This window comes from Lemur catta, chromosome 3 (genome assembly GCF_020740605.2).
Source record: "Lemur catta isolate mLemCat1 chromosome 3, mLemCat1.pri, whole genome shotgun sequence".
Lineage (NCBI taxonomy): Eukaryota > Metazoa > Chordata > Mammalia > Primates > Lemuridae > Lemur > Lemur catta.
This window is the reverse complement of record NC_059130.1, coordinates 118495183-118522974: the sequence shown is the minus strand read 5'-3', so window position 1 is coordinate 118522974 and position 27792 is coordinate 118495183. Positions and strand designations below refer to the sequence as shown.

Here is a 27792-nt window from a genome sequence, read left to right as displayed (position 1 = left end):
GCCCCACTTTTCAGGTGGGCAAACTGAGCCTTGGCACAGAATCTGGGGTATGGAAACTGTGGCCTCGCCCCCTCTCCCCTCCTTCTAGAGGTAGTGACCCGCCCCGCCACCGCCTCCCGGGGAGGGAGGAAGGAGGGCCCCACAGGACGAACCCGGGAGCTGCAGAGACAGGCGGGAGGGAGCTGCCCCATCTAGCAGAGGCCTGGGCTCGGGCACAGCTGCAGGAAAACCTTCCCCCGGGGCGGGCGGCCGGGAGGGCGGAGAGGGGCGGCGCGACACCGCCCCCGGGGCGGGCCCAGTGCGTGGCAGAGGGACCGCCGGCCCCGTCGCGAAGTTTCCAGCCCTGCGAGCCTCCGGGCCGGTCGATCGTCCCTAGACCCCGGCCATGCGGCCCCTGCTACTCCTGGTACCGCTGGGCTGGCTGCTCCTGGCCGAAGCGAAGGGCGACGCCAAGTCCGAGGGTGAGGGCGCGGCGGCCGGGGCGGGAGCGGGGCTGGGGCTGCCTCGGTAGGGACCGATCTGAATGGGAGGCCCGGGCTGGGGAGGGAGTCTGGGTTCCGGCTACTTGTCCACTCACTCGCTGGTGACTGGGACAAATCACTTCCTCTCTTGGGGCCTCGGTTCCCACATTCGTGCACTGGGGAGGAGAGGGTGATGGTTTAAGTCCCGTTCAGCCCAGAGAGTCTCAAATAATAATGGGACTCACAGTAATAACCAACAGTGGCTGCTGTCTATGGAGCGCTTGCTGTGGGCTAGGCATCAGTTAAGCATGATGGCTACCCTTGGAAGGGTTTCCTTCCATTACCCCATTTTCCAGCTGGGCAAACTGAGGCTCCAGAGTTGATCTACTTACCCAAGGCCACACAGCTTGGGCTCACAGCTTGGGGCAGGTGTGTCTGGTTCCCCAGCCCAGCTCGGAGCCACTAGGCCTGACACCTGTGGGTGTGAAGGGCCTTGGGGGGGAGGTGGAGGTAGAAGGTGTGGAGCAGCCTACACTTTCATGAAAGCATGGCCCCTGCGGTCTGCTCAGCCCCTGCCAGGCCGGTCTTCCCTCCCCAGCTCACACAGGAAACTGAGGTGCAGTGACTGCCTAGGGTTGTCCAATTTGGGGGCAGTTGGTCCAAGGTCAGCTGGACTCCTAGTCTAGTGCTCCTTCTGCTTCCTCAGGCAGCTTGGATTCCAAAGTGTGCCCCACCGCCCTGATTGGGTGCTACTCTCCTCCCCAGCCCTCCCTGGCATGGGCCACTCCCAGGGCTGCCCAGAGCAGGGCATAGACTGGACAGTTCCGGCGAAGCAAAGCCAAACTGGCCATATCCTCCACGGCACCCTCTTCCCCTCAGCGCGCCCTCCTGGAGAAGCTGGGACGCACACCGCCAGAAGGAACCCGGGCTCTGTGACCCTTGGGCCAGGGGAAGGGATGGGAAGCACCATTTCTTGAGTACCACCTTCGTGGCAGGTTGTGCCCACATGTATCCCAGTGGTTAAGTACATGCCGCTTAATCTCCAGGAGGCTTGCTGTTCCAGCGTGCAGAACGGAGGTGATAACACCTCACTCCTAGCGCTCTTGTGAGGATTCCATGGGACGAGTTGGTGAGACTTCAGCTTAGTGCCTGGCCCATTAAAGGCCCTCGGCAAAGGGCATTTTCTCCCCAGGCCCAGGGCTGCCGGCTGTCCTGGAGTATCCCAGCAGGGCAGTAAGACAGGTCAAAAAACCCAGTGAGGGAGGTGCTGAACACAGGGGTGGCCTGGTAGCATGTGCAAAGGGCCCGTGGCCTGGGCCCGCTCACTGGCCAGTCTGATGGGGGAGACACAGCCCGCTGTTCCCAGGGAGCCCTGTGTCTGAGGGACGAGACACTGCCCTGCCCTGGTGGAGCTTCCAGACCAGCGTGGGAAACAGATAAAGGCCTTCAGCAAAGCAACATCCAGTGCCCGTAGCGCTGAGGGGCGAGAGTCCGGATGCTCATCCCTTTTCTCCCTTTTGCAGAGACTTCTAGCAGGTTCCCCGCTCACGCGCCTTCCCCTGTAGGCCTTGGCTGGGCTGCGGTGAGTGGGCAGCTGCCATGATCAGAGACTCAGCTGGGCTTGGGTGGGGGTTCCAGGTAGTGCTGTTCCAGTGCAGGGAATGGAAATGCCGGGCTGGGTGGTGTGGGGGGTGGGTCCCAGGAGGCCCGAGTGGGTGGCCAGCCCCTGGGAGGTGGAGGTTGGCTCCTGGGTGCCAGGCTCCCCATCTCCTGCCATCTGCCAGACCTTGTTTGTGGCTTCTGTTCAAGCCTGGGGTCCTGATGGAGGATGGCGGGTGGGGGATGGGCTTCATTCAGTCCCACCTCCCCAGAGAGCAACTGGGTGTGTCATGACCATGCTGGACACGCGAGGCCACACGCTGATCACCCACTCCCTTGCCTGGGCTGGAACTGCTTGGGTAGGGGGGTGTCAGAGGGCACAGCCAAATCAGGGCTGATTTGGGGGATTCTTAAGTCCCAGAGTCCTGTTCTTCCAGGAGCCTCCTCATCCTCCCCAAACCTCCCTGCTCAGCCTCTCCACATTATCCTTGCTCTCAGGAATGTGACTACTCTCTGTCCCTGGTGCACAGAGCGGCACCTACCCAGGCAGCTCCCTCTCTTAGGGGAGGCTCCCTGTGTCCAGAACCCACCAGGACAGCAGTTTATTAAGCACTTTACCCCAGACTTCAGCTCGTTGAACCCTCATGAATGTCTCCGGAGGGAGGTACTATTATTATCTATATTGTTCCCATTTTACAGACAAGGAAACTGAGGTACAGAGAGGCTGAGTTCCTTGCCCAGCTATCTGTCTTTCCCACCCGCCTCTGCTATCTGTTGTTCATCTCTGCCGACTCTGGATCCTGGGTTCGTCTGTCTGGCGAAATCATTGCTGGACTTTGGGCAGCAGGTGGGGAGGGCGGAGAGCTGCGGGTGTTTAGCCCAAGGCGGGCTGGTGGGACCAGACAGCGTGTGGGCGGGGCCCTGGTGCTGGGGATCAAATCCTCCACGTCCACGTCCACGTCCACATCCTATGGGTTGCCCAGAGCGCCGGCCGGGCCTGACGATGAGCTGGGAAAAGACTTTGCCGCGTGACTGGAATTGAGTGCCCACACTGCAGCTTTCCAGCTGCATTCAGTCTGCAGCCGGGAGTCCCTGGCATTCAGGGATGTTGGGCTCTTGGGCAGGGAAATGGTGAGGTGCATGGGAGGCCGGGTGCAGAGGCTCACGCCTGTAATCCCAGCACTTTGCAGGGCTGAGGCGGGAGGCTTGAGCCCAGGGTGTTGGAGGCTGCAGCGAGCTATGATTACTTCACCATGCTGTGCTCCAGCCTGGGCGAAAGAGGGAGACCCTGTCTCTAAAAAAAAAAAAAAAAGAGTGTGGGCATTTGGAATGCCGGCTCATTCCCATCTCACTTCAAGGTTCTGTGACCTTGGGCGGATTCTTTAGCCTCTCTGTGCCTCAGTTTCCTCACATGTAGAATTGGGGATAAAAATACCTACTTCACAGGTTGATGGCTAAATGCGATATGAATGTAACATGCTTCATGCAGCATGTGGCATCTCATAAGGGCTCAGTGGGTGGTAGCTCTTACTAAAATCACATTCCCACCTTGCTGCTTAAGGCCAGAGAGTGCACACCATGCCTTGGTCACACTCAGTCCCATCAGTCCCAGCCACAGTGAGGGAGAGGGAGACCAAGGAAATAAACATGCGACTCTGGCCTGGCAAAGGGAGAAGGAGCAGGTTTGTACCCATATGTCAACTGCTGGGCAAACCAAGACTGCACATGCTAAGGAGCGACCACATAAGAGGGGGAGATTAAGGAGGGCTTCCTGGAGGAGGTAGACTGTGGGCCTCTTTAGGAGAAGGAATGAGTGTTGCGGACAGGTCAAGGGAATGGGGTCTAGGCTGGGTTTCCAGAAGTTGTTTTCGTGGGTTGTTGAGAGGTGGTGCCAGGGGCCTTGGGGAGGGGCTTGCAGTTCTCTTACTACGAACCACCTCCCAGACCCCTGCTTTGGAGCCCAGAGTCAGGGGACCAGGGGGATGGATTGGAGCAGTGATTCCCAAATGTGGCTGGCATCAGAAATCACCTGGGAAAGGGAGGAAAAATCCAGGCTCCTGGGCCCACCTCAGACCCCTGGCCCTGGGGCCCAGGAGCCTGCATTTCACAGCCTCCCTTGTGATGCTGATGTGCAGGCAGATTTGGGACCTTCTAACTGGGTGATCGCTTGGGATACTCAGCCAGGGAGGCAGGCTCTGTGTGGCCCAAGGGCCCCAGGATTTGTGAAGGCCCCAGTGCGGGTACCTGGCAGCAAGCAGGAAAACAGGGAAGAGACTGGCTGAGGGGGAGGAAAGTGGGCATGGGAGGGGGTCCGAGTGTCCTGGGGCCCTCCCCACGAGCCCAGCTAGACAGTTTGCTTAGACGGATGGAGAGACAGGGGGCCCTTTCAGCAGACGGCCTGGCCACCATCCCAGGCCTGGGCAGTGCGCACATTTAGGGTAAGAGAGGGGACTCTGGGTCCAGGTTTCTTGTGTCCAAATCCAGGTGCTGTCACTTCCTGGCTCCCTGGGGCAAGTTGCTCACCATCTCTGAGCTCGGTTTCCTAACTGGAAATGGAGTGGGAGTTAGTATATGCAAAGTGCTTAGGCAGTGTCTGGTATGTATGCAGAAAGTGCTTGATAAAAGTCAGCTATTGTTACTGTTGTTTGAAAGGAGGAACTCAAGAAAGGAACCCTGCCCCGTCCTCTTCCCCCTTCCCCCTTCCCTGTCGCTGGACTTCAGAAGCCTGTTCCCATTGAGAATATTGAATCACACACACACACACACACACACACACACACACACACACACACACACACACACACACACACACACACACTGGCTTTTTCCATCCATGAAACGTGACACTCTTCCTGTCCCCAGTGGCAAGAGGGCCTCAGAGCTGGTGGCTGTGGGGCTGTGGCTCTCCTTACCTAAGGGGGAGACTTAACCATTCTGGCAGGAGGTGGGGGGAGCCCTCCCCCAAGTATGAGCAGCACCCCTATTTTCTGGACCCCAGGGTCAGGACGTGAGGTCTCTCCTCTCCACACCTGCCAGGCTAATCCACCTCCTTCTGCCCCAGGGCCCCGGGCCCACCCCCAGCTGATTCCTGCCAATCCCTGCTGGCCTGCCCGGTGCCAGCCCCCTGCTCTGGGGCCAGCCCTGGCAAGCTGGAGCCCTTTGTTGTTTTAGTCCAGGCTCCTCCTGACTTCTGGGGTGGAGGGAGGGAGGGCCTTACCTGCCTGCCCTTGGCCTGGCCACTGGGTGGATCTGTTCACCCAGAAAAGCGTGAGCGCCGGACCCTTAGGGAATTAAGACTCACACAGGGAAACAATGATGAGCGATGCAAAGTGGGTCCTGTCTCAGTCTCGGAGGCCAGAGACAGCAGGAGAAATCTGAGAAAGCTTCTTTGAAGTGGAAGGGATGTCATTGTCGCTGGCTCTGGGATCTGGAGGAAGGTGAGACCAAGGGGACACAGAGGGAGCCTCAGCAGGAGGGAGGAGCCCAGCAAGGCCAGACCCCCAGCTGGAGGAGGGCCCATGTGGCGGAGGGGATGAGAATATCACCCGCTAGATCAGAGAAGGCCTTGAATGCCAGGGCAAGACATTCGCCTCTCATTAATCAGCACCAGTGATCACTCTTAGCATTTGCCAAGCATCCCAGTAAGGATTTTCCATGCCTGATCTCATTTAGTTAGTCCAGCAGCCCTGAGAAGTAGGTACTATTACTAGCCCTACTTTACAAGGGGAAACCGAGTCTCAGAGAGGACAGTGACTTACCCAAGGTCACACAGTTGGCGAGGAGCAGAGCTGGGATTCTAACCAGGCAGACCAGCTCCAGACTGCCAAGTTCTCGGGGAACAGGGCCTCAAAGTGTGCTCTGGGAGAGCTCCCCCAGGGCTCCCCGAGAGGCTGTCTGGGGAGTTGTTTCCAGCAGGTTCTATTGCAGAGGTGAAGCCATAGTTCAGAGCCTGGGAGAGGTCCCTTGTGAAGAAGCTAGTAACAGCTGCTCTGGCCAAAGGTCAGAGTGGACTGATGGTGGGATTTCAGGTCAGTTTTCACCCTGGGCCAACTCCTACTGGTCGTGTCAGCCTGAGGTATGGTGTCGGGAGACTCCAGAGCCAGCAAAAAAGATTGTGGGGTGGATTAGCGATGTCTGCCCTGGGCGCAGGCATGGAGAGTAGGGACCTCCGAGGATGTCCAGCATTAGAGAGATCGTCCTGGTGGTCAGCATTCAGAACAGATCCTTCCCTCTGTCCCCATGCCAGGCCTGAGCCCTCTAAAGCCAGAGACTCAGACCCACAGTGCAGGGTGCAGACACCTTTCCTGCCCACAGCACGTGCTCCTTGACACATCAGTCGGTTACCAGGTGGAAGGCGTCCTGGAGGGGGATTGGGAGACTCAGTTTATGTCCCTGCTCTATTGTTAACCACCTGAGTGAGCTCAGGTGTGCCCCATTCCACCTGGACCCTTGTCTGCAATGGGTTGACATGAAGACACGTGCTGCTAGGCTTTGACAGGCCACTGGAAACAGTGACCTCCTCCTCCCTGTCACCTCCCCTCATCCTCCATTCCTATTCCCCACCCCTCCTCTGCTTGCAGACAACCTCTTAGTCCTCACGGTGGCCACTAAGGAGACCGAGGGCTTCCGCCGCTTCAGGCGCTCAGCCCAGTTCTTCAACTACAAGATCCAGGTAAGCGGCTTCCCGGGCCAGGCAGAGCAGCGAGGGTGGTAGGAGAATCCCAGGGCTGCTCCTCCTTCCCAAACCGCCCAGGCCCCTGAGACAGACTTGGGGCCGCAGGGGAGGCTTCTGAAAGCCCAAAGGATGAAAATGAGTCAGTCAGGAAAAGGAAGAGGTGGCAGAGGCCATGGCATGAGCAGAGTCTAGGAGGTGAGCGGGAGGGACAGGTGACACTAGGGAGGAACAGAACGGTGCTCAGACGTTAGCGTGCAGAAGACTCGCCTCAGAGGCTATTAGAGGGCAGGGCCTGGGCATCAGCATTTCCCCAAATTCCCCCAGGTGATTTTGGGATGGATGTGGTCTGGAGACCTTCCCTGTATTATGAACACCGTTCTAGAGAAACATGTGCTAGTGCCCAGCCTCCACGGGCATGGGTTTGGTGTGCTCTGCGTGCTGCCCGTGGGCTGAGTATTCCGAGTGCTTCCCTGTGTCAGGCACAGTGCTGGGCACCGAGGGTAGAGTGATGGACAAGACAGAGCACGTCATTGCCTACACAGAGCTTGCAACCTAATGGCATTAAGCCAGGAAGTGGAATAGCTCACATGAATGAGGAGTGAGGCAGAGGGTTGCTTCAGGCATAGGTGGATCCAGGCGTTCAAGCAGCAAAGTGAGGGCCTTGTCTTTCCATCTCTAGGCCTTGTTTGTTTTCGTTTGCAGACATGCTCCCTAGACAGAGTGGCAAGATGACTACCAGCCACAGACTCACATGCCCCAGTTTCTCAACCTCAGCAGAACAAGATAGCCTTTCTTTAATTTTAACAGAATAGTCCCAGGGAAGGTTCTGATAGGCCATGCTTGGGTCACGTGCTCAAACCTCTGGCTGTGGGAGGGGCAGGAGGGATGGGATGTTCTGATTGGCCTGGCATGGTCACATGACTACCAGGAGCCAGGTCAGCCTCACACGTGTGTGGAATGGTTTCCCCACCCGGGAGGGTCAGAGGTGCTGGACAAATAGAAGCAAGATGTCACTACCCAGCTGGGGGTAAAAATTTGGCTGGAAAAATATCGCTTTGCCAAACACCAATGCTAAGGGGCCTTTCTCTCCAGGCGCTCGGCCTGGGGGAGGACTGGCATGTGGAGAAGGGGGTGTCGGCAGGTGGAGGGCAGAAGGTCCGGCTGCTGAAGAAAGCTCTGGAGAAGCTTGCAGACCAGGAGGACCTGGTCATTCTCTTCACAGACAGGTAGGTGGGCCGGGGCCTTCCTGGCCTGGGCCCTGCAACAGAGAGAAGAATATTCTAAAGTAAAGGCCTCCCAGAACATTGGGGAGTGTTACTCTAGCTAAGGTTGCCTGCAGTTTTAGGGGGTCCGTGAACCTTAGGATAAGACCCTCTGTGGTAGCCTATTCTCAGTCTTGGTGAAAAAGTGGGAGCGGGTGGCCTGCCAGGTGTGACAAACCACGCTTTGAGAGTGAGAATGTCAGTTATGGGGACCATCTCTGCCCAGGGTGGGAGTGGACATGTGGCAGAGCTGGAGCCAGTGGGGCAGACCCATGTCGCAGATGGGCGCCCAGGGCTGGCATGGGAGGAGGGGGATTTGAGGAGAGCTTGACCCCTGGTCCCTCCCGCCTGTGCCCTCCCTGGAACCCCGCTCACTCTGCCTGCTCTGGCCACAGCTACGACGTGCTGTTTGCATCGGGGCCTCGGGAGCTCCTGAAGAAGTTCCGGCAGGCCAGGAGCCAGGTGGTCTTCTCGGCCGAGGAGCTCATCTACCCAGATCGCAGGCTGGAGGTCAAGTATCCGGCGGTCTCCGACGGCAAGAGGTTCCTGGGCTCTGGAGGTGAGAGGCCTGGGTGCAGAGTGCGCAGCCCAGCAGAGGGGTCTGTTCACCGCCTTCATGAGGATCCCCCTCGCTTGACAGTCACGTGGGAGTCTCACAGGTCTCCAGAGCAGAACCTGAGTTTTCAACCCCAAACCTGCTCCTCCCACCGTCTTCCTCATCCCATGAGACAGCCTCCCACTGCGCGGGCAGAAGCCAGGAGCCGCTTCCTCCCTCACCCCCCACCTCCTGTCCATCTCGACTCACATCCCCACTGCTTCTTTTTTTTTTTTTTTTCTTTTTTTGAGACGGAATCTGGCTCTGCCACCCAGGCTGGAGTGCAGTGACACCATCACAGTTCACTGTAGCCTCGAACTCATGGGCTCAAGTCATCCTCCCACCTCAGCCTCCCAAAGTGCTGGGATTACAGGCGCACATCACCAAGCCCAGCTAATTTTTTCTATTTTTGTAGAGAAAGGGTCTCACTATGTTGCCTTGGCTGGTCTTCAACTCCTGGCCTCAAGCGATCTCCTGCCTCGGCCTCCCAAAGTGCTAGGATTACAGGAGTGAGCCACCATGCCCGGCCCCTGCCGCTTCTAAAAGATCTCTTGAGTCTGCCCTCTCGCGTCCACGATTCACTGGCACCGTCCTCGCTGGGCTCCTGGCCACCTGTGGGAGTCTCCTGGCTTGTCTGCCAGCCTCCCCTCATCCCCTTCCAGGCCGTTGTCCACCTTGCAGCCAGAGGGGTCTTTAACACATGCAAATCCACACATGTCACTTGATGGCTTCCCACTGCATGGAGAATGAAATCCACAGGCCTCTGTCCAGCCTCAGACGGGGATCTGCCCCCGGCAGCCACTTTTCTCCATTGGCCCAGGGAGTTAGCACGGCCCAGATGGCCTGGCCCTGGCCCAGGGGTGGGGTGTCTCATTTCTCTTCCCTTCGCCTCTCACCAGTCTGCATTCTAGCCAGGGAGCCCGTGTGGGCTTTCCCCACTGTGACAAGGCTCAGCCGCCAAAGCACTGTGTGACCTTGGCCTAGCCTCTGCCCTTCTCCAGGCCAAGCTTCCCAGATAACTGTGAAAAGGGGCTCCAAGCCTGTACCCCACCAGCTCTGCTCTCCAGGGGCTCCTGATCTAATCCGTTTCTTCACCACCTCTGTGGTGCTGGGCACTGAGCAGTGCGGTTCAGTGGCCGCCATTGGGCTTTCTCTCTGGGGCCAGCGGGAATGTGTCAGTGCATGGCATTAATTGGCAGGCCTGTTTCCAGGCTGCTGAGCCACCTGCCATCAATCCAGGAGGACTTTGGGGAGGAGGCGGGTTTGTGGGTAAAGGAATGGGAGGTGGATGAGAGGAGAGGGTGGGAGGAGGGCCCTGGCTTAGAGGCAGAAGCTAAGTGTCTGTCTTGGTGTCCCTGCTCGCCAACCCCCAGGCTTCATTGGTTATGCCCCCAACCTCAGCAAACTGGTGGCCGAGTGGGAGGGCCAGGACAGCGACAGCGACCAGCTCTTTTACACCAAGATCTTCTTGGACCCAGAGAAGAGGGTAAGAGGCAGTGGGCGGACCAAGGAGGGGGTGGGAAACCCTGACTGAGGATCCCACCGGCCAGGCTGCAGGGGACAGTCCCTCTGGGGCCTGAACCCTGGGTTGGTGTCTTTGTCCATTTCGGCTGCTCTAACAAACTACCGTAGACTGAGTAGCCTGTAAACCACAGTCATCACTGCTCACAGTTCTGGAGGCCGGAAGTCCGAGATCAGGGGCCAACACAGTTGGCTTCTGGACAGAGCCCTCTTCCTGGTTCAGAGGTGGCTGACTTCTCGCTGTCCTCAGATGGTGGAAGGGGCTGGGGAGCTCTCTGGGGCCTCTTTTACGAGGACACCGGTCCCATTCATGAAGCTTCCACCCTCATGGCCTAATCACCTCCCATGGCTGCATGCCCTATAAAAAGTCTATAGCAGCTGGACGTCAGTACTGCCGTTTCTCCATCCATTCACTGATACGCCCATTATCCAGCAGGTGTTAATCGAGGGCCTGCTGTATGCAGTGTCCAGTGTGGGGGGATTTGGCAGTGAACAAGCCAGTCGGGGCCTTGGCCTTCACGGGCCTCATTCTAGTTGGGGAGATGAGGGATTTACAGCCTCATGTCAGCCAGTGGCTGAGCCGTCCCTCCCTCATCCTGCCAGGGTACTGATGGGAATTTGGCTGGACCAGGGCCCCAGAAGCCAGGCAGCCAAGCCTGTCTCAAGGCGGGGGTCATCCAGGGAAGCGGAGGTAGCAGAACCAGTGCAGCCCCAGACCAGCCAGTGTCCCCTGGGCAGGCAGGAGACTCAGGGAGCCCTTGGGGGTCAGGATTCCTGGATTCTGCCTTGCCTACTCCCCACCCTCCATGCTGTGCCGTGTGACCTTAGATAAATTACTTCCCCTCTCTGGGCCTCAGGTTTTTATCATCCATATAACAAAGCAGCTGGGCTTGTGCAGTGCAAACTGTGAACTTGATCTTTTTGTTAACTGAGTCCTTGCTCCTTCCCCTCTGCCTCCAGTGATGTCATTCACAGAAGCCCAGGATGTAAAACATAAAAGCAGAGCTGCCCTGTATGGGATGGGGCTAACCCTAGAGTATCACTTGCCCTGCCTAGGGCTCCAGGAGACACAGTTGAGTCCTAAAGACACAGCATTGTCTAGTGGATAAGAATAAGGACTTCAGGGCCAGGCTGCCTGGGTTCCAATCCCAGCTCAGTCACTTATGAGCTGTGTCACATTGGGCAAGTTACCTAACTTCTCTGTGCCTTGTTTTTTTTTTTTCACTTATAAAATGCAATAAAATAGTGATAGTGCTCACAGGGATGTTGTAAAGGTTAAATTGACTAGTATTGATATATATAGAATATTTAGCAAGGGGCAGGTAGTGAAGAGCTGCACAAGTGTTTGTTACTATCATGGTGGTGGTTGTTGTATTTGAACTAGCTGCTTTCTGGATTCCTTCCAGTTCTGCAATTCCCTGCTGCTCTGTGGACAGAGCCTCCAGACTGGTAGATCCCAGGGCCTTGGCCCCTGGCTGGCCCTCTCAGGGCTCCCAGCTGAGGTGTCCTGTTGTGACAAGGCAGTGCGGCGTGAGGACAGGGGGCAGAGATGGGGTGACCGGCTCCCCACACTGGGTGTGATGGAGCCCCGTCCTCTGCCAGGGTCTGTCCCTGCTGCAGCCTGGTGCTCTCTCTCCCGCAGGAGCAGATCAACATCACCCTGGACCACCGCTGCCGTATCTTCCAGAACTTGGATGGAGCCTTGGGTGAGCAGCCCCCTCGGGGAGGGGTGGAGGGCAACAGAAGGGGGTGGCTCCTGAGAGGGGTGGCAGGAAGGAGGTGGGCTTTCCAGGCAGGGCCCAAGCCAAGCAGAAGAACCGGGCTGGTTCCTCTCTAGCCATTGTGCTGGGAGGTCACTGTCCTCATCCTCAGGTCCCCAGAGACCACCTGGATGTCCCGGGGCAGAGCTGTGTCTCTCCAGGGGGTGGGGAGATAGGGAGCAGTTCAGCCGGGAGGAGCTGGGTGGTGACACAGCAAGTACTGACCCCTGCCCTGCCCTGCGCACCAGGTCCCCACAGGTGGGCGCCTTCTCCTCCTTCCCCGGCCCTCCCCCTTCCAGGTGAAGGATTTCTGGGCTGGGGGCAGGGACTGAGCTGGCAGGGAGCTGACAACTCAGGAAGCAGGAAGGCCACTTAGCCCTCAGAGCTACCAGCACCCTTGGGCCCAGGCTCATGTCCATGGCTGGTGATGATGTTGCTTTGCCACAGGTCTTGCTGAGTGACCTCAAGCAAGTCACTCCTGAGTCCCTCCCCCACCCCAGGGGGGCAGCCTCAGTTTTCTTATCTTTAAGAAAGAGAATTGCACTGGATCACTGATTGGTGATTTTGGGGAGTAAATGGACCCCTTTAAGAATCCTATGAAAACTATGGCTCTGCTCCCAGAAAATGCCAAAATATTGCACCCTTTTGCCTATGGTGTCTGGGGCTTCATGAAGCTAGGTTAAGAAGCTGGGTTCCTGGGCCAGGCATGGTGGCTCACGCCTGTAATCCCAGCACTTTGGGAGGCTGAGGCTGGAGATCTCTTGAGTTCTAGACCAGCCTGTGCAACACAGCGGAGACTCCGTCTCTACAAAAAAATTTTTCAGTTAACCAGGTGTGGTGGTGCACGCTACTCTGGAGGCTGAGGCAGGAGGATCACTTGAACCTAGGAGTGTGAGGTCGCAGTGAGCTGTGGTGACACCACCGCACTCCAGCCCAGACAATAGAAGGAAACGCCTCTCAAAAAAAAAAAAAAGAAGAAGAAGAAGAAGCTGGGTTGAGAAAAGCTGGGCCAGGAGCTTGCACAGAGGGGCTCTCCTCACCTGATCACCCCCACAAAGGGCCTCTCCCCAGCATTTTCTCAGGCTTTGGAGAAAAGGCCCCTGTGTGTTTTGTCCCACCAGCAGCTTCCTACCCATTTTCTCGTGTGCAGACTAATAGGGTTACAACATGGCTTTGGGGACCCTGCAGGAGGGGCACCTCCACCGGGACAGGACGTGGCCTGCCGCGCCCAGGCATGCCAGTGTGACTGGCATGTTCCCAGTGCTGCTCTGCCTGCCTCCGAGAAGGTGCCTCCCAGACCCCTGTCCCTGGGCTATCTGGAACTGGAATGTTCCAGGTCTTTGTTTTTCTCCCACCGCTTGCTTCTGGCTCCAATAAGAAATCACCGTAAGCACAGTGTTGCCGTGAACTCTGTGCTTCCCATGGGCCGGGCGAGATGCCAAGTGCTTGCCGGGCATGAATCCTCCCACTCACCCCATGGAGAAGGGATTAGCCCCATTTTATAGATGAGGAAACTGAGGCTCAGGAAGGTGGAGCAACTTGCCCGAGGCTGTGGCCTGCTCACTGTGGGGCTGGATTTGACCCCAGCCGGTCAGCCTGAGCTTGGCCTTCGGGCCTAACGCTGATGGGCCTGTGCTTTCCCACCCGCAGATGAAGTCGTGCTCAAGTTTGAAATGGGCCACGTGAGGGCGCGGAACCTGGCCTACGACACCCTCCCCGTCCTGATCCATGGCAACGGGCCCACCAAGGTAGGGAGGGGCCCCAGCCCCTGGGGAGCATGGCCGGAGGCTAGACCCCCAATTCTGCTCTCGCTGTGGCCCCACAGTTTCTCCCTGGGGCCAGGGCCACCTACCTGGGCCCGCTGTGAGCTCAACACCTCTGCCCTCACCTCTGAGCTCAAGCTCTTTCCCTACTGTGGTGGTCAGGGGTGCCCTGTCTGTTCCTACTGGGCCACAGGACACACAGGACACACCTCCATCCAGGCCTAGGCTGGGCTGCTACAGCCGTCCATACTCTGTCCCCCCAGGACAGAGTCATTTGTTCACTCAAGAGACATTTATTGAATGTTTGCACCAGGGAATGAGGCATAGTCAGTCATGACCAGGACAGATGTCCCTGCGTTCATAGTGCTACAGAAGGGGATGGGGGGCAGACCACGGCCAGGGACAGGGCAGACCTGTCTGGCCCCTGGGGTACTGGCCCAGGGTGCACAGCTTATTTGAGTGTGGTCCTTGACCACTTGTCTCAGAATCACCTGTCTCAGAATCCCTGGATGGGAAGAGGAAGGAGGGGAGAGGAAGGAGGGTGCATTAGAAATGCACATTTCCTGGCTCCACTCAGGATCTGCTCAAGTGGAACCCCTGGGGGGCCGGGGATCAGGAACCTGCATGTTATGAGCTGCCAGGAAACGTGAAGATGCGGAAGCCCTAGCCTAGCACACTCTCCTCCCTCTGGCCCCCCAGAGCAGCAGGGGTGATCTCCTAGGGGCTGGAACCTTCTCTCCAAGACCCTCGTGGGGGTAGGAGAGGGCTGGGTTGTGGGGTCTCCCAGGAGCCCAGGGGGACGGGCCCGCGGTGGTGGGGCTGGCCCGGCTCCTCTCCGACCCCACGCCTCCCCGACAGCTGCAGCTGAACTACCTGGGCAACTACATCCCGCGCTTCTGGACCTTCGAGACGGGCTGCGCCGTGTGTGACGAGGGCCTGCGCAGCCTCAAGGCCATCGGGGTGAGGCTGTGGCCAGGCCTGAGCCTGAGGGACATCGGGGGCTTGGTCCCCTGAGATGGGAGGACGATGGGTGATTCTGGAATAGTCTTTGGTGGGAAGTAAAGGGGTCACCTCCCTGTCTGGAGTTCCATCCCCTCGCCACCCAAGTGCCTCCTCCTGGAAGCCCTCTCAGCTGCCCCTGAGATCTTCTTCTGCCTGGTCCTTCAGTCTCTCCTGCAGCCCCTCCCCCTCCCATGAACCTTCCTCCTCATTTGCGGCTCACCTTGAGCACCACACCTGCCAAGATCTCCTGCCAGCATGCCTTCAACCGGGTCCTCGCTTGGAGCCTGGGCTCCCGCCACTCCCTCCCTGGGGCACCCTCCTCCTACCTCCCCGCCAGCCCCTGCCTCGGTGCACCTGCCCAGGCACCTTTCCTGCCACGTCCACGTGCTTCTGCTTCTGGCTCTGGCTCCCTCGTGCCACCCGAGGGGCTCAGTAGCAGCGCAGTGGCTGGACACTGCTGGACTCTGTGCCCCCTCCCCTGTGCAGGATGACGCTCTGCCCACAGTCCTGGTCGGCGTGTTCATCGAGCAGCCCACGCCGTTCCTGTCCCTGTTCTTCCAGCGGCTCCTGCGCCTCCACTACCCCCGGAAACGGATGCGGCTTTTCATTCACAACCACGTGAGTAGCAGGCGCTCTGCAGGGTCATTGTGTCGCTTGGGTCCAGGGCCGAGCCCTGTGAGGTAGCCTGAGACCTCTGGGGATCTGACTGAACCGGCTTGTGTGAGCCACGTGGAAGTGGGCAGTGGGCTGGGTCCACAGGTCACTGGGTTGATCCTGGAGTCAGACCAGCTGGATTTGAATCCCGACACCACTGATTTTATTGGCTGTGTGACCTTGGACACGTTATTCAACCACTCTGTGCTGCGGTTTTCTCATCTATAGAACAGGGGTGGTAATAGTGCCACCCACAGAATGGCTGCAGGGGTCAGGCAGGTTGACGTGGAGGGCGTAGAAAGGTGCCCAGGATGCAGGAAGCACAGAGGTGCTTCTCACTGTTGTCATCTTCATTTCTGTCCCCATCCCCATTAATCCTTCCTGATTTGATCTGGTGACAGTCAGGTTGGTTTTTATTCTTTAGGTACGTTCTGGGGACTCAGAGAGGGTCCTGAGACTTCCTGTGTGGGAGAGCAGGCCCAGCGCCCTGCCTTTCTAGCCAGAAGAAGTCCCGCCTCCCAGCTTCTGCGCGTACCAGTCTCCCTACCTGGGAGACGTGCCCTTTCCAAATCCCACCTGTTCTGCGAGGCTCTTTGTCGTCCTTTAAGTCCTCTGGGCTGCCCTATCTGTGGCCTCCTCCATTCTGAGACCTCTCAGCCCCGCCAGCCTCCACCCCACGCCCACCCCGAGGTCCCACACTGGGCCCAGCTCTCTGCCTGTGTCACAGATGTTCCTTTCAACTGTGCAACGGGCCACCTGGCAACGGAAGGGACATAGGCCCTGCCCTCGGGAGGCTCCCGGCTTCCCTGGAGACATCAAACAGCACACCCACGAACTGTGACTTTCTGTAGAAGAAGGGAACTGTCACAGGTGGTCTTTGAGGACCTACTGTGTGCTGCGTCTGACTTGCCGACTGCTTACAGTGGCCCCTGAGGGGGGCATGCTGTCCTTCCGTTTGCAAGGGAGGAAGCTAAAGCAGAGACAGGCGAAGTGGCTTGTGCAAGGTCATGTGGCTCATCATAGCAGAGCCGGGGTTGGTCTAGACGCTGGGCTTGCTTCCAAAGACCCTGCTCTTTCCACTTCCCCATGCAGGGGGCCCCGGGTGTGGACTTTGGTCTCAAAGTGCACAAAAGGGTCACCTGGCACATTTTGTAACAAAGCAGATCCCTGGGGCACACCCTAGACCGGCAGAGTCAACATCTCAGGGTGTGGGATTGGGGTGGGGGTCTGCCCTGATGACATCTCTTAGGAGACCTGCGGGGTCTGGGGCCGGGTGGTGGCAGGATGGCCGGGGAAGGGCATTCTGGGCAGAGGGCTTGGCCTGGGAGACAGGAGAGCAGATGGCCGTGGAAGCCCCAGAGATGCAGGGGAACAGCCTGGCGGTAGCAGAAGGTGCTGTGGTCCCTGGGGTGGAACTTGGGCCTCATCCTCTCCCTCCCACCCCCACAGGAGCAGCACCACAAGGCTCAGGTGGAGAAGTTCCTGGCAGAGCATGGCGGCGAGTACCAGTCCGTGAAACTGGTGGGCCCTGAGGTGCGGGTGGCGAATGCAGACGCCAGGAACATGGGCGCGTGAGTCGTGGGCTGAGGTTGTCTCCACTGATGGTGGCGGGCAGCGGGGTCGCGGTGTCGGGAGCAGGAGGCTGAGCCACCAGAGTTCAGGAGGCTGTGTGTTCTCCAGCTAGTTCCTGTCCCTCTCCGGGCCTCAGATTAACCATCCATCAAATGGGAAAACAGTCTCTGTGCTGCCAACCAGGGGCTCCTGGGCAGGACTGAGTGGCCTCATTTGGGTTCAGGGAGCGAATCAGGGAAAGAGGAAGGCTGGCGATTAGAAAAACAACCTCTGATGTTGCCTTTATTATTTAAAAAAAAACCCAGAGAAAAAAGTATTTGTTTTGACTGTAGAAGAATTAGACAGTCCAGATCAAAGGGTGGCAAACTTCCTAGAAAGGACTAGAGAGTAAATCTTTGCAAATCGGCTTTGTGGGCTATGTCGCAACAACTCAGCCCCGCCCTTGTAGCGCGAAAGCTGCCACAGGTCGTATGTAAGTGAACGAGCGTGGCTGTGTTCCAGCACAGTTTCACGCAGGGACACTGAAATGTGACTTTCATATAATTTTCCTGTGTTCTTTTGATGCTTTCCCCCCAACCATTTGAAAACGTAAACCCACTCTTAGCTCGTGAGCCGCACGCAGCCAGGCAGGGGAGGGTTGGGACCACAGCACGGTGTGAAGAGCCTGCACCACAGAAACAAAAACAACACACAGTTTTAAGGCTTTTGCTACAAGTTACCAACTTGCCCTTCCGAAAGACAGCGGCAGCTTATGCCACCCCCGCCCCCACTCGGGCAGTGCGGGAGCCTATGTGGTGGCCTGTGCTGTCCCCAGTGCCAGGGTTGTCAGGGCACTCGGTGCCACTTGCCAAGCCCTGGCCTTCATCTCGAGAGCACAGCGGCCCAAGTTTGGGTCTCGGAGCAGAGAGTGGGGACCTTTGAGGCTGCTGGTCGCGCCTGCGCCAGGGCTGGCCTAAGGCCGCTCGGCTGGTACGCGGTGAGGCCGGCTGTGGTCAGGGCTGTGGGTGGCCGCCGGGGTAGCCCCGGGATCTGCCCTGCCCACCCTGTGTCCTCCTCCTTGCAGAGACCTGTGCCGGCAGGACCGCAGCTGCACCTACTACTTCAGCGTGGACGCTGACGTGGCCCTGACCGAGCCCGACAGCCTGCGGCGGCTGATCGAGCAGAACAAGTGAGGCGCAGGCGGCCCTCAGCCCGGGACTCACCGTCGGCTGGGCCTGGGGTGGGAGCCCCCTTTGCCTTCCTCCTCCTCCTCCTCAGCTCGCCTAGTTCTCGGGGCTGTGGGATCCCCACGGGGCAATTCCAGGTTCTGGTAGAGAGTGGACTCTCCCTGTCTGCCCCTGGATGCCCCACAGGAGGGGGCAGGTTCCAAAAGAGCCACACTCACTCCCGCAGGCCAAGGCCCCGTCCTGCCCCAGGGAGGTACAGGTTGAGGGCACCCGTCCCCACCCCTGGCTGGGTCTGCCCCCGCTGCCAGTGGGCAGGGGGTCCCCCACTGAGGTGCTCCGTTCCTCAGGAATGTCATTGCCCCGCTGATGACCCGCCATGGGAGGCTGTGGTCGAACTTCTGGGGGGCACTGAGTGCAGATGGCTACTATGCCCGCTCCGAGGACTACGTGGACATTGTGCAGGGGCGGCGAGTGTGAGTGCCTGTGAGGGATGGGGGCACCTTCTTCTGTCTTCCGCCTGGGCTCCTAGTACCTCCCTCCCCCGTATTCCTGTCTGTGTTGCCCTCCAATTCCTGCTGAACCCGGAGACAGGAAGACTGCAGTCAGACACACAGAAGGACTTCCTGACAAAGAGCTCAGGCCCATGTGCCCTCTCAGCCTGTGACTTCCCCTTCTCCCAGCCCAGACCCCCAGCGTCTGACCCCTCCCCACCAGCCTGTGACCCCCTCCCTCTTCCTCTCTCCTGCAGCGGTGTCTGGAACGTGCCCTACATCTCAAACATCTACTTGATCAAGGGCAGCGCCCTGCGGGCTGAGCTGCAGCCCCCCGACCTGTTCCACCACAGCAAGCTGGACCCCGACATGGCCTTCTGTGCCAACGTCCGGCAGCAGGTCAGCCAGCGGCCGGGTGGTCACAGGACGCCCTCTTGACAGGGAGGGTGGGCCTCTAGCTCTGCCCCCATGGTGGGCTAACTTGTCAACGCACGCCTGGGGACTCCTGAGATTCCAGCTACTGCTCAGAGGCCATGCGGGCGGTGGGCACAGGGCTGGTCCTCACAGATCTGCGGGGACCGTTTTAGCAGACCTGGTTTGCACAGCATTTTATTTACATTTTTGACATAGCCCAAAGAAAACTAAACTTTCTACTTTAACATATTCTAAATAATGTGCCCAAGAGACACCTCACCCTATCTCTGCACCCCTGCTATTTTTTGTAATTTTCTTTTTTTTAACTTGAGAGCATGATGAAGTTTTCCCCTGTGACCGAAACTTCAGGATCAGAACACAATCCACAGTCCTTTTCTCTTATGCATTTGTTCTTTCCCTGTTCAGTCCTCTGGGAAGCCTTCCCTGATCACGTCCCCAGCGGCAGGCCTGGGGTAGGAGCTGGGGACACGAGGGTGACTGGCTTTCGGTCTCTGATCCTTTGGGCAGAGAACCCTGCACTGCCGCCCCTCTCAGTGTGCCGGGGAGCGGGGAGGGAGGGCCTCTTCCATCGGGCCTGCTCTCCCCAGGACGTGTTCATGTTCCTGACCAACCGGCATGCCTTCGGACACCTGCTCTCTCTGGACAGCTACCAGACCACCCACCTCCACAACGATCTCTGGGAGGTGTTCAGCAACCCGGAGGTGAGGCCCCGGGTCAAGGTGAGGTGGGCGGGCCGGGGCTGGGAGCAGAAGGGACCCCAGCCTCCCTCTCTCCACCCCAGGGGAGGATTTGGGTGGGGAAAGGAGGGTGTCCTGAGAGGCAGTGTCGTCTAGTGGAGGGGGGACCCAGAGTCAGAGAACTGGGGTGGTGGCCCATACATGCCATCAGCTGGGACTTAGTTGAGCCTCTCAACTTTTGAGACCTCCGTTATCTTAGCTCTAAACTGGGTAAACTATCCCAGCCCCTGAGGGTGTCATGATTATCGGTTGTGACAGTGTTCTAGGAGCTTGCAGCTGATGTGGGTGCATGCACATGCCTGTACACAGGCATGTACACCCAGGCACATGCATGTGCATATGCGTGCAAGCACCACCTCCTGTGTGCACACCTGTGCACCCACTGGGCACGGGCAAATACCCACCCCACCCCGGGCACGTACACTTTCGCTCATGTTCCAAGGGCCTGCAGGGCTGAGCCCCCTCTTAGGACATCCCGTGGAGTTGAGCCAGCGGTGAGCCCCAGCTGGCTCAGGCAGGCCCCAGGACCCAGCCCGCTTCCCACTCCCCGCAGGACTGGAAGGAGAAGTACATCCACGAGAACTACACCAAGGCCCTGGCAGGGAAGCTGGTGGAGACGGTGAGGGCTCTGGGCACTCCCTGGGAACAACCACGCCTGCCCAGGGAGTGGGCAGAGGAATGAGGGGGTGACCTGGCGGGCAGTGGGACAGCCCCCTCTCCCCACTGGCACTTTCCAGCTGGAGCCTGCAGGGGTCTGGGGGGCCTCAGGCCTCTTCCCTGGCCCCATCTCGAACATGATCTCCACTGTGGCCGTGGGCCGTGGGCTGGGAGTAAGGAGAGGATGCCTCTCTCCACTCGTGGGCTGTCTGCCTCCCCCACTCCCGGGGACCTCTGCTCCCTCCCCCCATGTCCTCCATGTGCACGTGCCCTTCCTGATAGCCCTGTGACCCTGGCTGGAACGTCTGTCTCTGGGGTCTGCCTCCTGCTCCCTTCGGAGCTCACTCAGTCTGTCCAGGGTCGACTGAGCCCTGCTCCCGGGACGCTCAGGGCTCACAGAGCTGGGGGTGGGGCCCTGCAGAGGGGGAGGCTACAGAGCTGCCACGCTGGGCCCCGTGACTGAGTCCCTGCCCTCCCCAGCCTTGCCCGGATGTCTACTGGTTCCCCATCTTCACGGAGGTGGCCTGTGACGAGCTGGTGGAGGAGATGGAGCACTTTGGCCAGTGGTCTCTGGGCAACAACAAGGTGGGGTCCCCACACCTGGGCTGGGCCCGCAGGGAGGCCACCTCTGGGCTCTTCTCCTGGCAAGCCGGCCTAGCTAACCTCTCTGGGCCTCTTGGCATGGGGGTGCTGGCAGGGGTGCCTGCCGGCAGTTAGGAATAGAGGGATTAAGAAACTGGAAGTGGAGCTTTGGTCCGGAAGCTGCCATTGCCGCCATGTGACTTTGAGCTGCCTTAGGTGTAAACTGCTAGGTTTTCAGCTCCTGGTTTGTTGCTAGAATGGCTTAGTTTCCTTCTCCAGCTCCCCCAGGTGGGATGGGGAGGAGCAAACGTGGGATGAGAGTACGGGAAGTGATATCAGGTCCAGAAGGAGGTGGCCCGGGGGATGGGAGAGGCTGCGTGTGCTCTGAAGGAGGAATCCCACACCTGCACCCATCCTGGAAAGTTCAGGCACCAATTTTAAAGGCACATGAGACCCCAGACCTGTGTGCCTCGAGATTGGGCTGACCTTTGACCTCCCAACTGGACTAACCTGTGGTTCTGGTTACCTGCCTAATCCCCGTGCTTTGGTGGCTGAATTAATCTCCAGAAGCCAGTCATGGGGTCTGGCCCACCCTCGTGCTCCAGTGACAGGGCCAGCCCTTGGACCCCAGGACCTAAGCTGACCTGTGGCCCTCTCACTGGTTTTCTATGCTCTGTGACAAATGACCACAAGTTTGGTGGCTCGAAGCAACTCCCATGTGTTACCTCCCAGTGTCTGTGGGTGAGGAGTCCAGGAGTGGCTTAGCTGGGTCCTCTGCTCAGGGACTCCCCAGGCCACAGTTGAGGTGTCAGCTGGGGTTGGGGTTTCATCTGAGGCTCCGGGTTCTATTCCAAACTCATGTGGTTGTTGGCAGAGTTCGTTTCCCTGCAGCTTGCTTCTTCAAGGCCAGCAGGAGACAGTCTCTCTTCAAGATGCCCCTTTAAAGGGCTCACCCGATAGGTCAGGCCCCCCAGGATGGTCTCCCTGTTGATTAGGGACCTTAATTATATCTGCAAAACCCCTTCACTTTTGCCATAGAATGTAGCCTAGTCCCATGATGCTCCCAGGCCAAGGGGAGGGTATTAGATGCAGCCTGTACCCCAGGGCGTGGGAGCCCGGGGGCTGTCTTAGAATCCTGCCTCCCACACCGTCCTTGGTCACTTCCAGGACAACCGCATCCAGGGCGGCTATGAAAACGTGCCGACCATCGACATCCACATGAACCAGATCAGCTTTGAGCGCGAGTGGCACAAGTTCCTGGTGGAGTACATTGCCCCCATGACGGAGAAGCTCTACCCCGGCTACTACACCAGGGTGGGCATGCCTGGGTGCAGCAGGATGCAGAGGGGCTGGAGGGGCCAGGGGAAGTGGGGGTGGGCTGGGGATCTGGTCCCCAGGAAGGAGTGAGGTCTACCCCCCATCTGGCGGTGTGTTGGGTTTCGGGCCCCCAGAAGGTGTGCATCTGGGGTCCTCAGAGGTCACTTTACCTCTCGCCTCTGATCCCTTTTGAATCCTTCCTCCCTGTCATTCAGCCCTGCCTCAGTGGCTCCTGCACCAGCCCATTGGAAAAGGCCCCCACGCCCCTTCAGCTGTCTGGCGCCCCCTGCTGCCTCTGCTTTCTCCCTTCCTCACTCGGTCTCCAGATACCTGTTCTGGGTGTGCCTGGGTCCTGCCCTCGAGGAATCCAGCCTAGACAGTTGCCAAAAAGGATTATGAGGATTAGGTTCATCGCTGTCTCCCTCCCTTCCCTGTGTTTCATTCCTTTCTCCCCTTCCCTTCCCTTCCTCCCCTTTCTCCCCATCTGAACGTACATTTTTATTGAGAACCTTTACAGGGCCAGGCGCTGTTCCAGGCACTGGAGGACACAGCGTCAATCAGACCTGCTGTCTGGGAGCCACATTCCAGCACATTAGACAAGGGCCCCGCCTGTGCCTCCCCCCCCCCTTTCCTGGCCTTTGGTGACCTCCCTTGGCTAACGCAGGCTCCCTTGTCCCCCTGCCTTGGTACAGGCACAGTTTGACCTGGCCTTCGTCGTCCGCTACAAGCCCGACGAGCAGCCGTCGCTGATGCCTCACCACGACGCCTCCACCTTCACCATCAACATCGCGCTGAACCGGGTCGGGGTGGATTACGAGGTGAGCAGGGGCGGGCCAGCCCGCAGTGGGCTGGAGGCAGGAGGTGCTGGCTGGCGAGCAGCTTTTAGGGTGGTTGAGGCAGAGGGGACCAGGGTAGCCAGCACCAGAGACCCAGAGAGAAAGGGCACGGTCCATGGGGAGGGCTTCCTGGCAGGGGAGGGTCCAGGGTCCCATCTGGCATGAGGGGAGGGGGCTTTAGAGCAAGCACTTCAGGAGGTCCCTGGATCCTGCCTCCCCCCACCAGCTCTGTAGCCTCAGGCACGTTTCTTAGCCTCTCCCTGTGTCCTTTTACCTTAGGTGGGAAAACTGACCTCCATGGGGCACCAGCCTGTGGCTGGAGGGAAGGTCTGGGGAAACCAGGAAGACACAGGGGTGGAGAGAGCAGTGCTGGGATTGGGGGAGGCCCCTAGGGTGACTGGCAGGGAGCCAGCCATTCATTCATTCACTCCTTAAGCTACTATTTTAAGAGTTCTTTGGACTTGGCCCTGGGCTGGGCGTTCAGAAGGACATCCATAAAAATAGCTATAAGTTTTTCAAAGCTTATAACGTATCAGGCATTGCTCTATGCCAAGATTTCTCGTCTAGGAGCAATTTTTGCCCCCCAGGGGACATTGGCAGTGCCTGGAGACGTATTCGGTTGTCACGACTATGGGGGTGCTACTGGCATCTACTGGGCAGAGGCCAGGACTACCCAGGCAGCCCCCACAACAAAATGGCGAGGTGGAAAACCTCAGCCCGCAACTCTTACTTGTACCATCTCATTTAATTCTCACAACCCTGTGCAGTTTAACCCCCATGTTACAGAAGGGGAAACCGAGGCTCGGGTTGGTCACCAAGTTAGTAAAAGGCAGAAGTAACATTTGCCCACTGCTGCCTGATTCCAAGGCCAGAGCTCTTACTTACTTTTTGCTTAGTGTCTTCCTGGGGCAGCTTACAGCTGTCATTCCGTCACTCCACAAGGCATCCCCAGGCCAGCTGTGCTGAGGGCTGCGTGGCTGTGACAGGAGAACAGAGGGGCGGCGGGGGAACTGACGCTTGCTGTCTCCCAGGGCGGGGGCTGTCGGTTCCTGCGCTACAACTGCTCCATCCGAGCCCCGAGGAAGGGCTGGACCCTCATGCACCCTGGGAGACTCACGCATTACCACGAGGGGCTCCCCACCACCAAGGGCACCCGCTACATCGCCGTCTCCTTCGTCGATCCCTAGTTGGCCAGACCCGGCCCCCTCCGACCGTTCCTCTTTGCGACAACCACTGCCCAGCAGCCTCTGGGGCCTCGAGGTCCCAGGGAACCCGGTCCAGCCTCCAGGCTCTCAACTTGCCATTGCTCTTGGAGCCGCCAGTCAGAGAGACTCGCACAGGCCAGAGGCTGTGCACACCTCCGGGCTGGGGCCTTCAGTGGTGCTCTGGACCTACCCCTGGAAACGCTGTTCACTTTCACTGCTTTGTAGTGACTCGTCCTCCCCACCCATGTTCCTGAAAAACTGAATCCTTTTTCCTCCTCTTCTATGGGATGACACTTGAGCAGAACAGGGACTTTCGAGCTGCCCAGAGAGACTCTCGGGGCAAGGAGCCATGCCCCAGAGCTTCTCCCAGGCAGAACTGCAGCCTCAGAGACATCCGCTTCAAGTTTTGGGGGAAAGAGACCTGGATCAGACTTAGGTTCCCACCCTGAGCCTGGGACTGCTGAAGCGCCTTCCTTCGTGGCTCTTGTCATGAGAGCAAACCGTCGTCTCCTGGAGACAGTGACTCAGAAAACCTCCTGGGAGACGGAAAAGGCATCTGCACCACAGCTCCATCCTCCACTGCCTGGGGAGGAGGGGAGTGACATGTCCACACACTGCACTGGGTCACCCTGTCCCGGATGCTTCCGGAGAGAGAGACAGACAGAAACAGGAGAGTTTCTATTAAAGGTCCTTCAAACCATTGAGTGGGTTCGATGCTTCGGGTGGGCGAGTGTGCACGTGTCTGGGTGAGTGTCTGCAGGGAGAGGTTTTAAGAGCCTGTGATTGCTAAGAAAGCCCATGTCAGCAGTGACTTCTGTTTCCCAAACCCAGTCCCATGTGATCTCTGTGTCATTTGTATATTTGATAAACCCTTACTGTGAGCCAGGCACTGGCTGCCTGGGGCATGCTTCTTCGTCTTTCGAGACCTGTGTCAGGTGTCGCCTCCTCTCTGAAGCCTTTGCTGACCACCCTTCCTGCAAACATGAACATGGGAGAGCTTCTGGTGTTTCTGGTGGCCCCTGCCATACCCTGGACAGACTCTTCAGTAACACTCGTTACACTTTGGGACATTTATTAACAGTAAGAGCTAACATCTCTCCATCCCTTGCTGTGGGCTGGGCATTGTGCATCCCAGGTACTCAGCACACAGCCATCTGAGGTGGGGGCTGTTATTTCCTTCTTACAGCTGAGGAAATGGAGGCTCAGAGAGACCAACTAATTGGCCTAAGGTCACACAGCAAGCAAGTTGTAGGGACAGTGATTTGAATGTGATTTTAGCCATTGAAAAAATCTGACCCTGCCCCCAAGGTACTTGGAGTCAGCAGTGGGGACAGAAAAATCCAAACGTTTACCGTTTACCGTGGACTGTGTGATAAATGCCAAGGTGACTGCAAGAACAAGGTGGGGTAAGTGCTGGAGGGACCAGCAGCTTCTGGTACACAGTGCTCCTCAAATGAGGGCGATTTTGCCCCCCAGGGAACATTTGGCAATGCCTGAAGGCATTTTTGGTTGTCACAACTGGAGAAGGGGGAACAGGGAATGCCACTGGCATCTAGCGGATAGAGGCCTGGGATGTTCCTGAGCATCCCGCAGTACACAGGGCTCCCCCACCACTCAAAAAAGAATTATCAAGACCAAAATGTCAGTCGTGCTGAGGCTGGGGAAGCCTGATACCTGATGCCATCTAAGCTGGGCCTTGGAGGGGGCGGAGGTTTCCAAGGCACAGAGCAACACTCCAGGTCCAGAGAATGCAGGTTGGCCGGAGTGGGGGTGGGAGAATCTATTTAAGGCCTATTTTCCCAGGCCAAGGAGAATGTGGACTTCATCCAGGGGTGACTGGGTGACTTAGAGTCATTCCAGGGTTGTGTGTATGCCTTTTAAAGATTTTTAAGGTTTTTAAATTAAAGATTTTAATTTTCAAAATGGACTCATTCAAACAACATAAAAAAATTTTTTTAAGACTAGTCAAATGCGTGAGGGGGGGCAAAGAGTAGAACAAGGAGTTCAATCTGTAACTGTGAACAATCAAGTGAGATAACTCACTACCTTCAGACCAGCTGACAAATCTCTCTCTGGTCCCTTATCTTCGGCCACCCAGTTCCTCTCCAGAAACCAGTGTGGCTAATCAGTTTCTTAGATGTTCTTCTTGAGCTAGTCTGTGCATACACGTGTGTGTGTGTGTGTGTGTGTGTGTGTGTGTGTGTGTGTGTCTTGGGTTTCCTTTTTCTGATTGCACATGCAATTTATGTCCACCATGGAAAAGCCAATCAAAATGGGAATTGGTAATGTAAAAAAAAAAGGTTCCCTGCAATTGCACACCAACCCCGCCCTGCACCCCTTCCCAGTAACACTGTCGGCAGTGCTGAGGGAGTCTTGTCATTGAGGGAGTTGATGCAAGGGCCTCCCATTTAAGGTTGTGTTTCAGAGAGAAAAACTGGGAGCCTGACAATGGATTATGAGGCCCCTGCAGCAGTCCAGGCAAGTGACCAGGGCCAGGGCCAATTCTCAAAGGGAGGTTTAGTGAGGAAGAGGGAACGGGCAGGAGAGATGTTTGGCAGGGAGAACATCCAGGCCTCCACCTGGCGTGGGCAAGATTCTGCCAAAGAAGGGAAAGGAAATGGAATTCATAATTCCTGCCTGCAGAGAATTGATGGTACCCTTAGGAAGGAAACAATCAGATAGCAATAGTACAAGGCAGCTAGTAATAGCTGGGCACAAGCCACGTCCAGACAGGCCAATCCACACCCTGAGGCAAGATTTGGGTACGGCCCCACAATCCCCAGCCAGACTCTCAGGACGCAAGGGCAGTGAGGGTGGGACAGCTTCCTCTGACCAACCTCACAGGAGACTGATAAGCTGGTCAGTCACCAGAGTACTGATTTGCCTCTTGAGGTTGTTTGTGGCAGGATTCTGCCATGGTTATAGAGCAGTGCTGTCCAGTAGAAATCAAGCCACAAATGTGGGCCACTTATGTAATTTTAAATTTTCTAGCAGCCATGTTTTTTACAATTTTTTATTGATACATAATAATTGTACATATTCATGGAGTACATGTTATAACATACATAGAGTACAAGCATATAACATATAATGATCAAATCAGGGTAATTTGGGACATGATTCACCTGAAACATTTATCATTGCTTTATGTTCGGAACATCTGAAAACTTTTAGCTATTCTGAAATATAGTAAATTATTGTTAAGTATAGTTGCTCTGTTGCACTATTGAACACTAGAACTTTTTCCTTCTGTTTAACAGAATTACCCCTTCACCAACACCTCTTCATTACTCCTTCCCACCACCCTTACCAATCTCTAGTAGCCACCATTCTATTCACTACCTCCATGAGATCAATTTTTTTAGGTCCCATATATGAGTGTGAAAATGCAATATTTGTCTTTCTGTGCCTGGTTTATTTCACTTAAAATAATGTCCTCCAGATCCATCCATGTTTCTGCAAATGACAAAATTTGCTTCTTTTTCATGGCTAGATAATATTC

General features: G+C 57.3%; 1 protein-coding gene across 1 annotated transcript; it reads left to right on the top strand.

The window, feature by feature from the left end:
• The first annotated feature begins 283 nt into the window (after nt 1–283).
• Nucleotides 284–24990, top strand: PLOD1 (procollagen-lysine,2-oxoglutarate 5-dioxygenase 1). The gene is made up of 19 exons (XM_045546111.1): nt 284–461; nt 6641–6732; nt 7828–7961; nt 8393–8556; nt 9966–10078; nt 11756–11819; nt 13524–13621; nt 14495–14596; nt 15125–15256; nt 16742–16863; nt 17928–18032; nt 18378–18503; nt 18779–18920; nt 19544–19657; nt 20247–20312; nt 20831–20935; nt 22100–22246; nt 22942–23067; nt 24117–24990. The coding sequence occupies exons 1-19, from the start codon at nt 386–388 to the stop codon at nt 24270–24272; spliced, it is 2184 nt and encodes a 727-aa protein (XP_045402067.1). The 5' UTR covers nt 284–385; the 3' UTR covers nt 24273–24990.
• Nucleotides 24991–27792: the final 2802 nt, after the last annotated feature.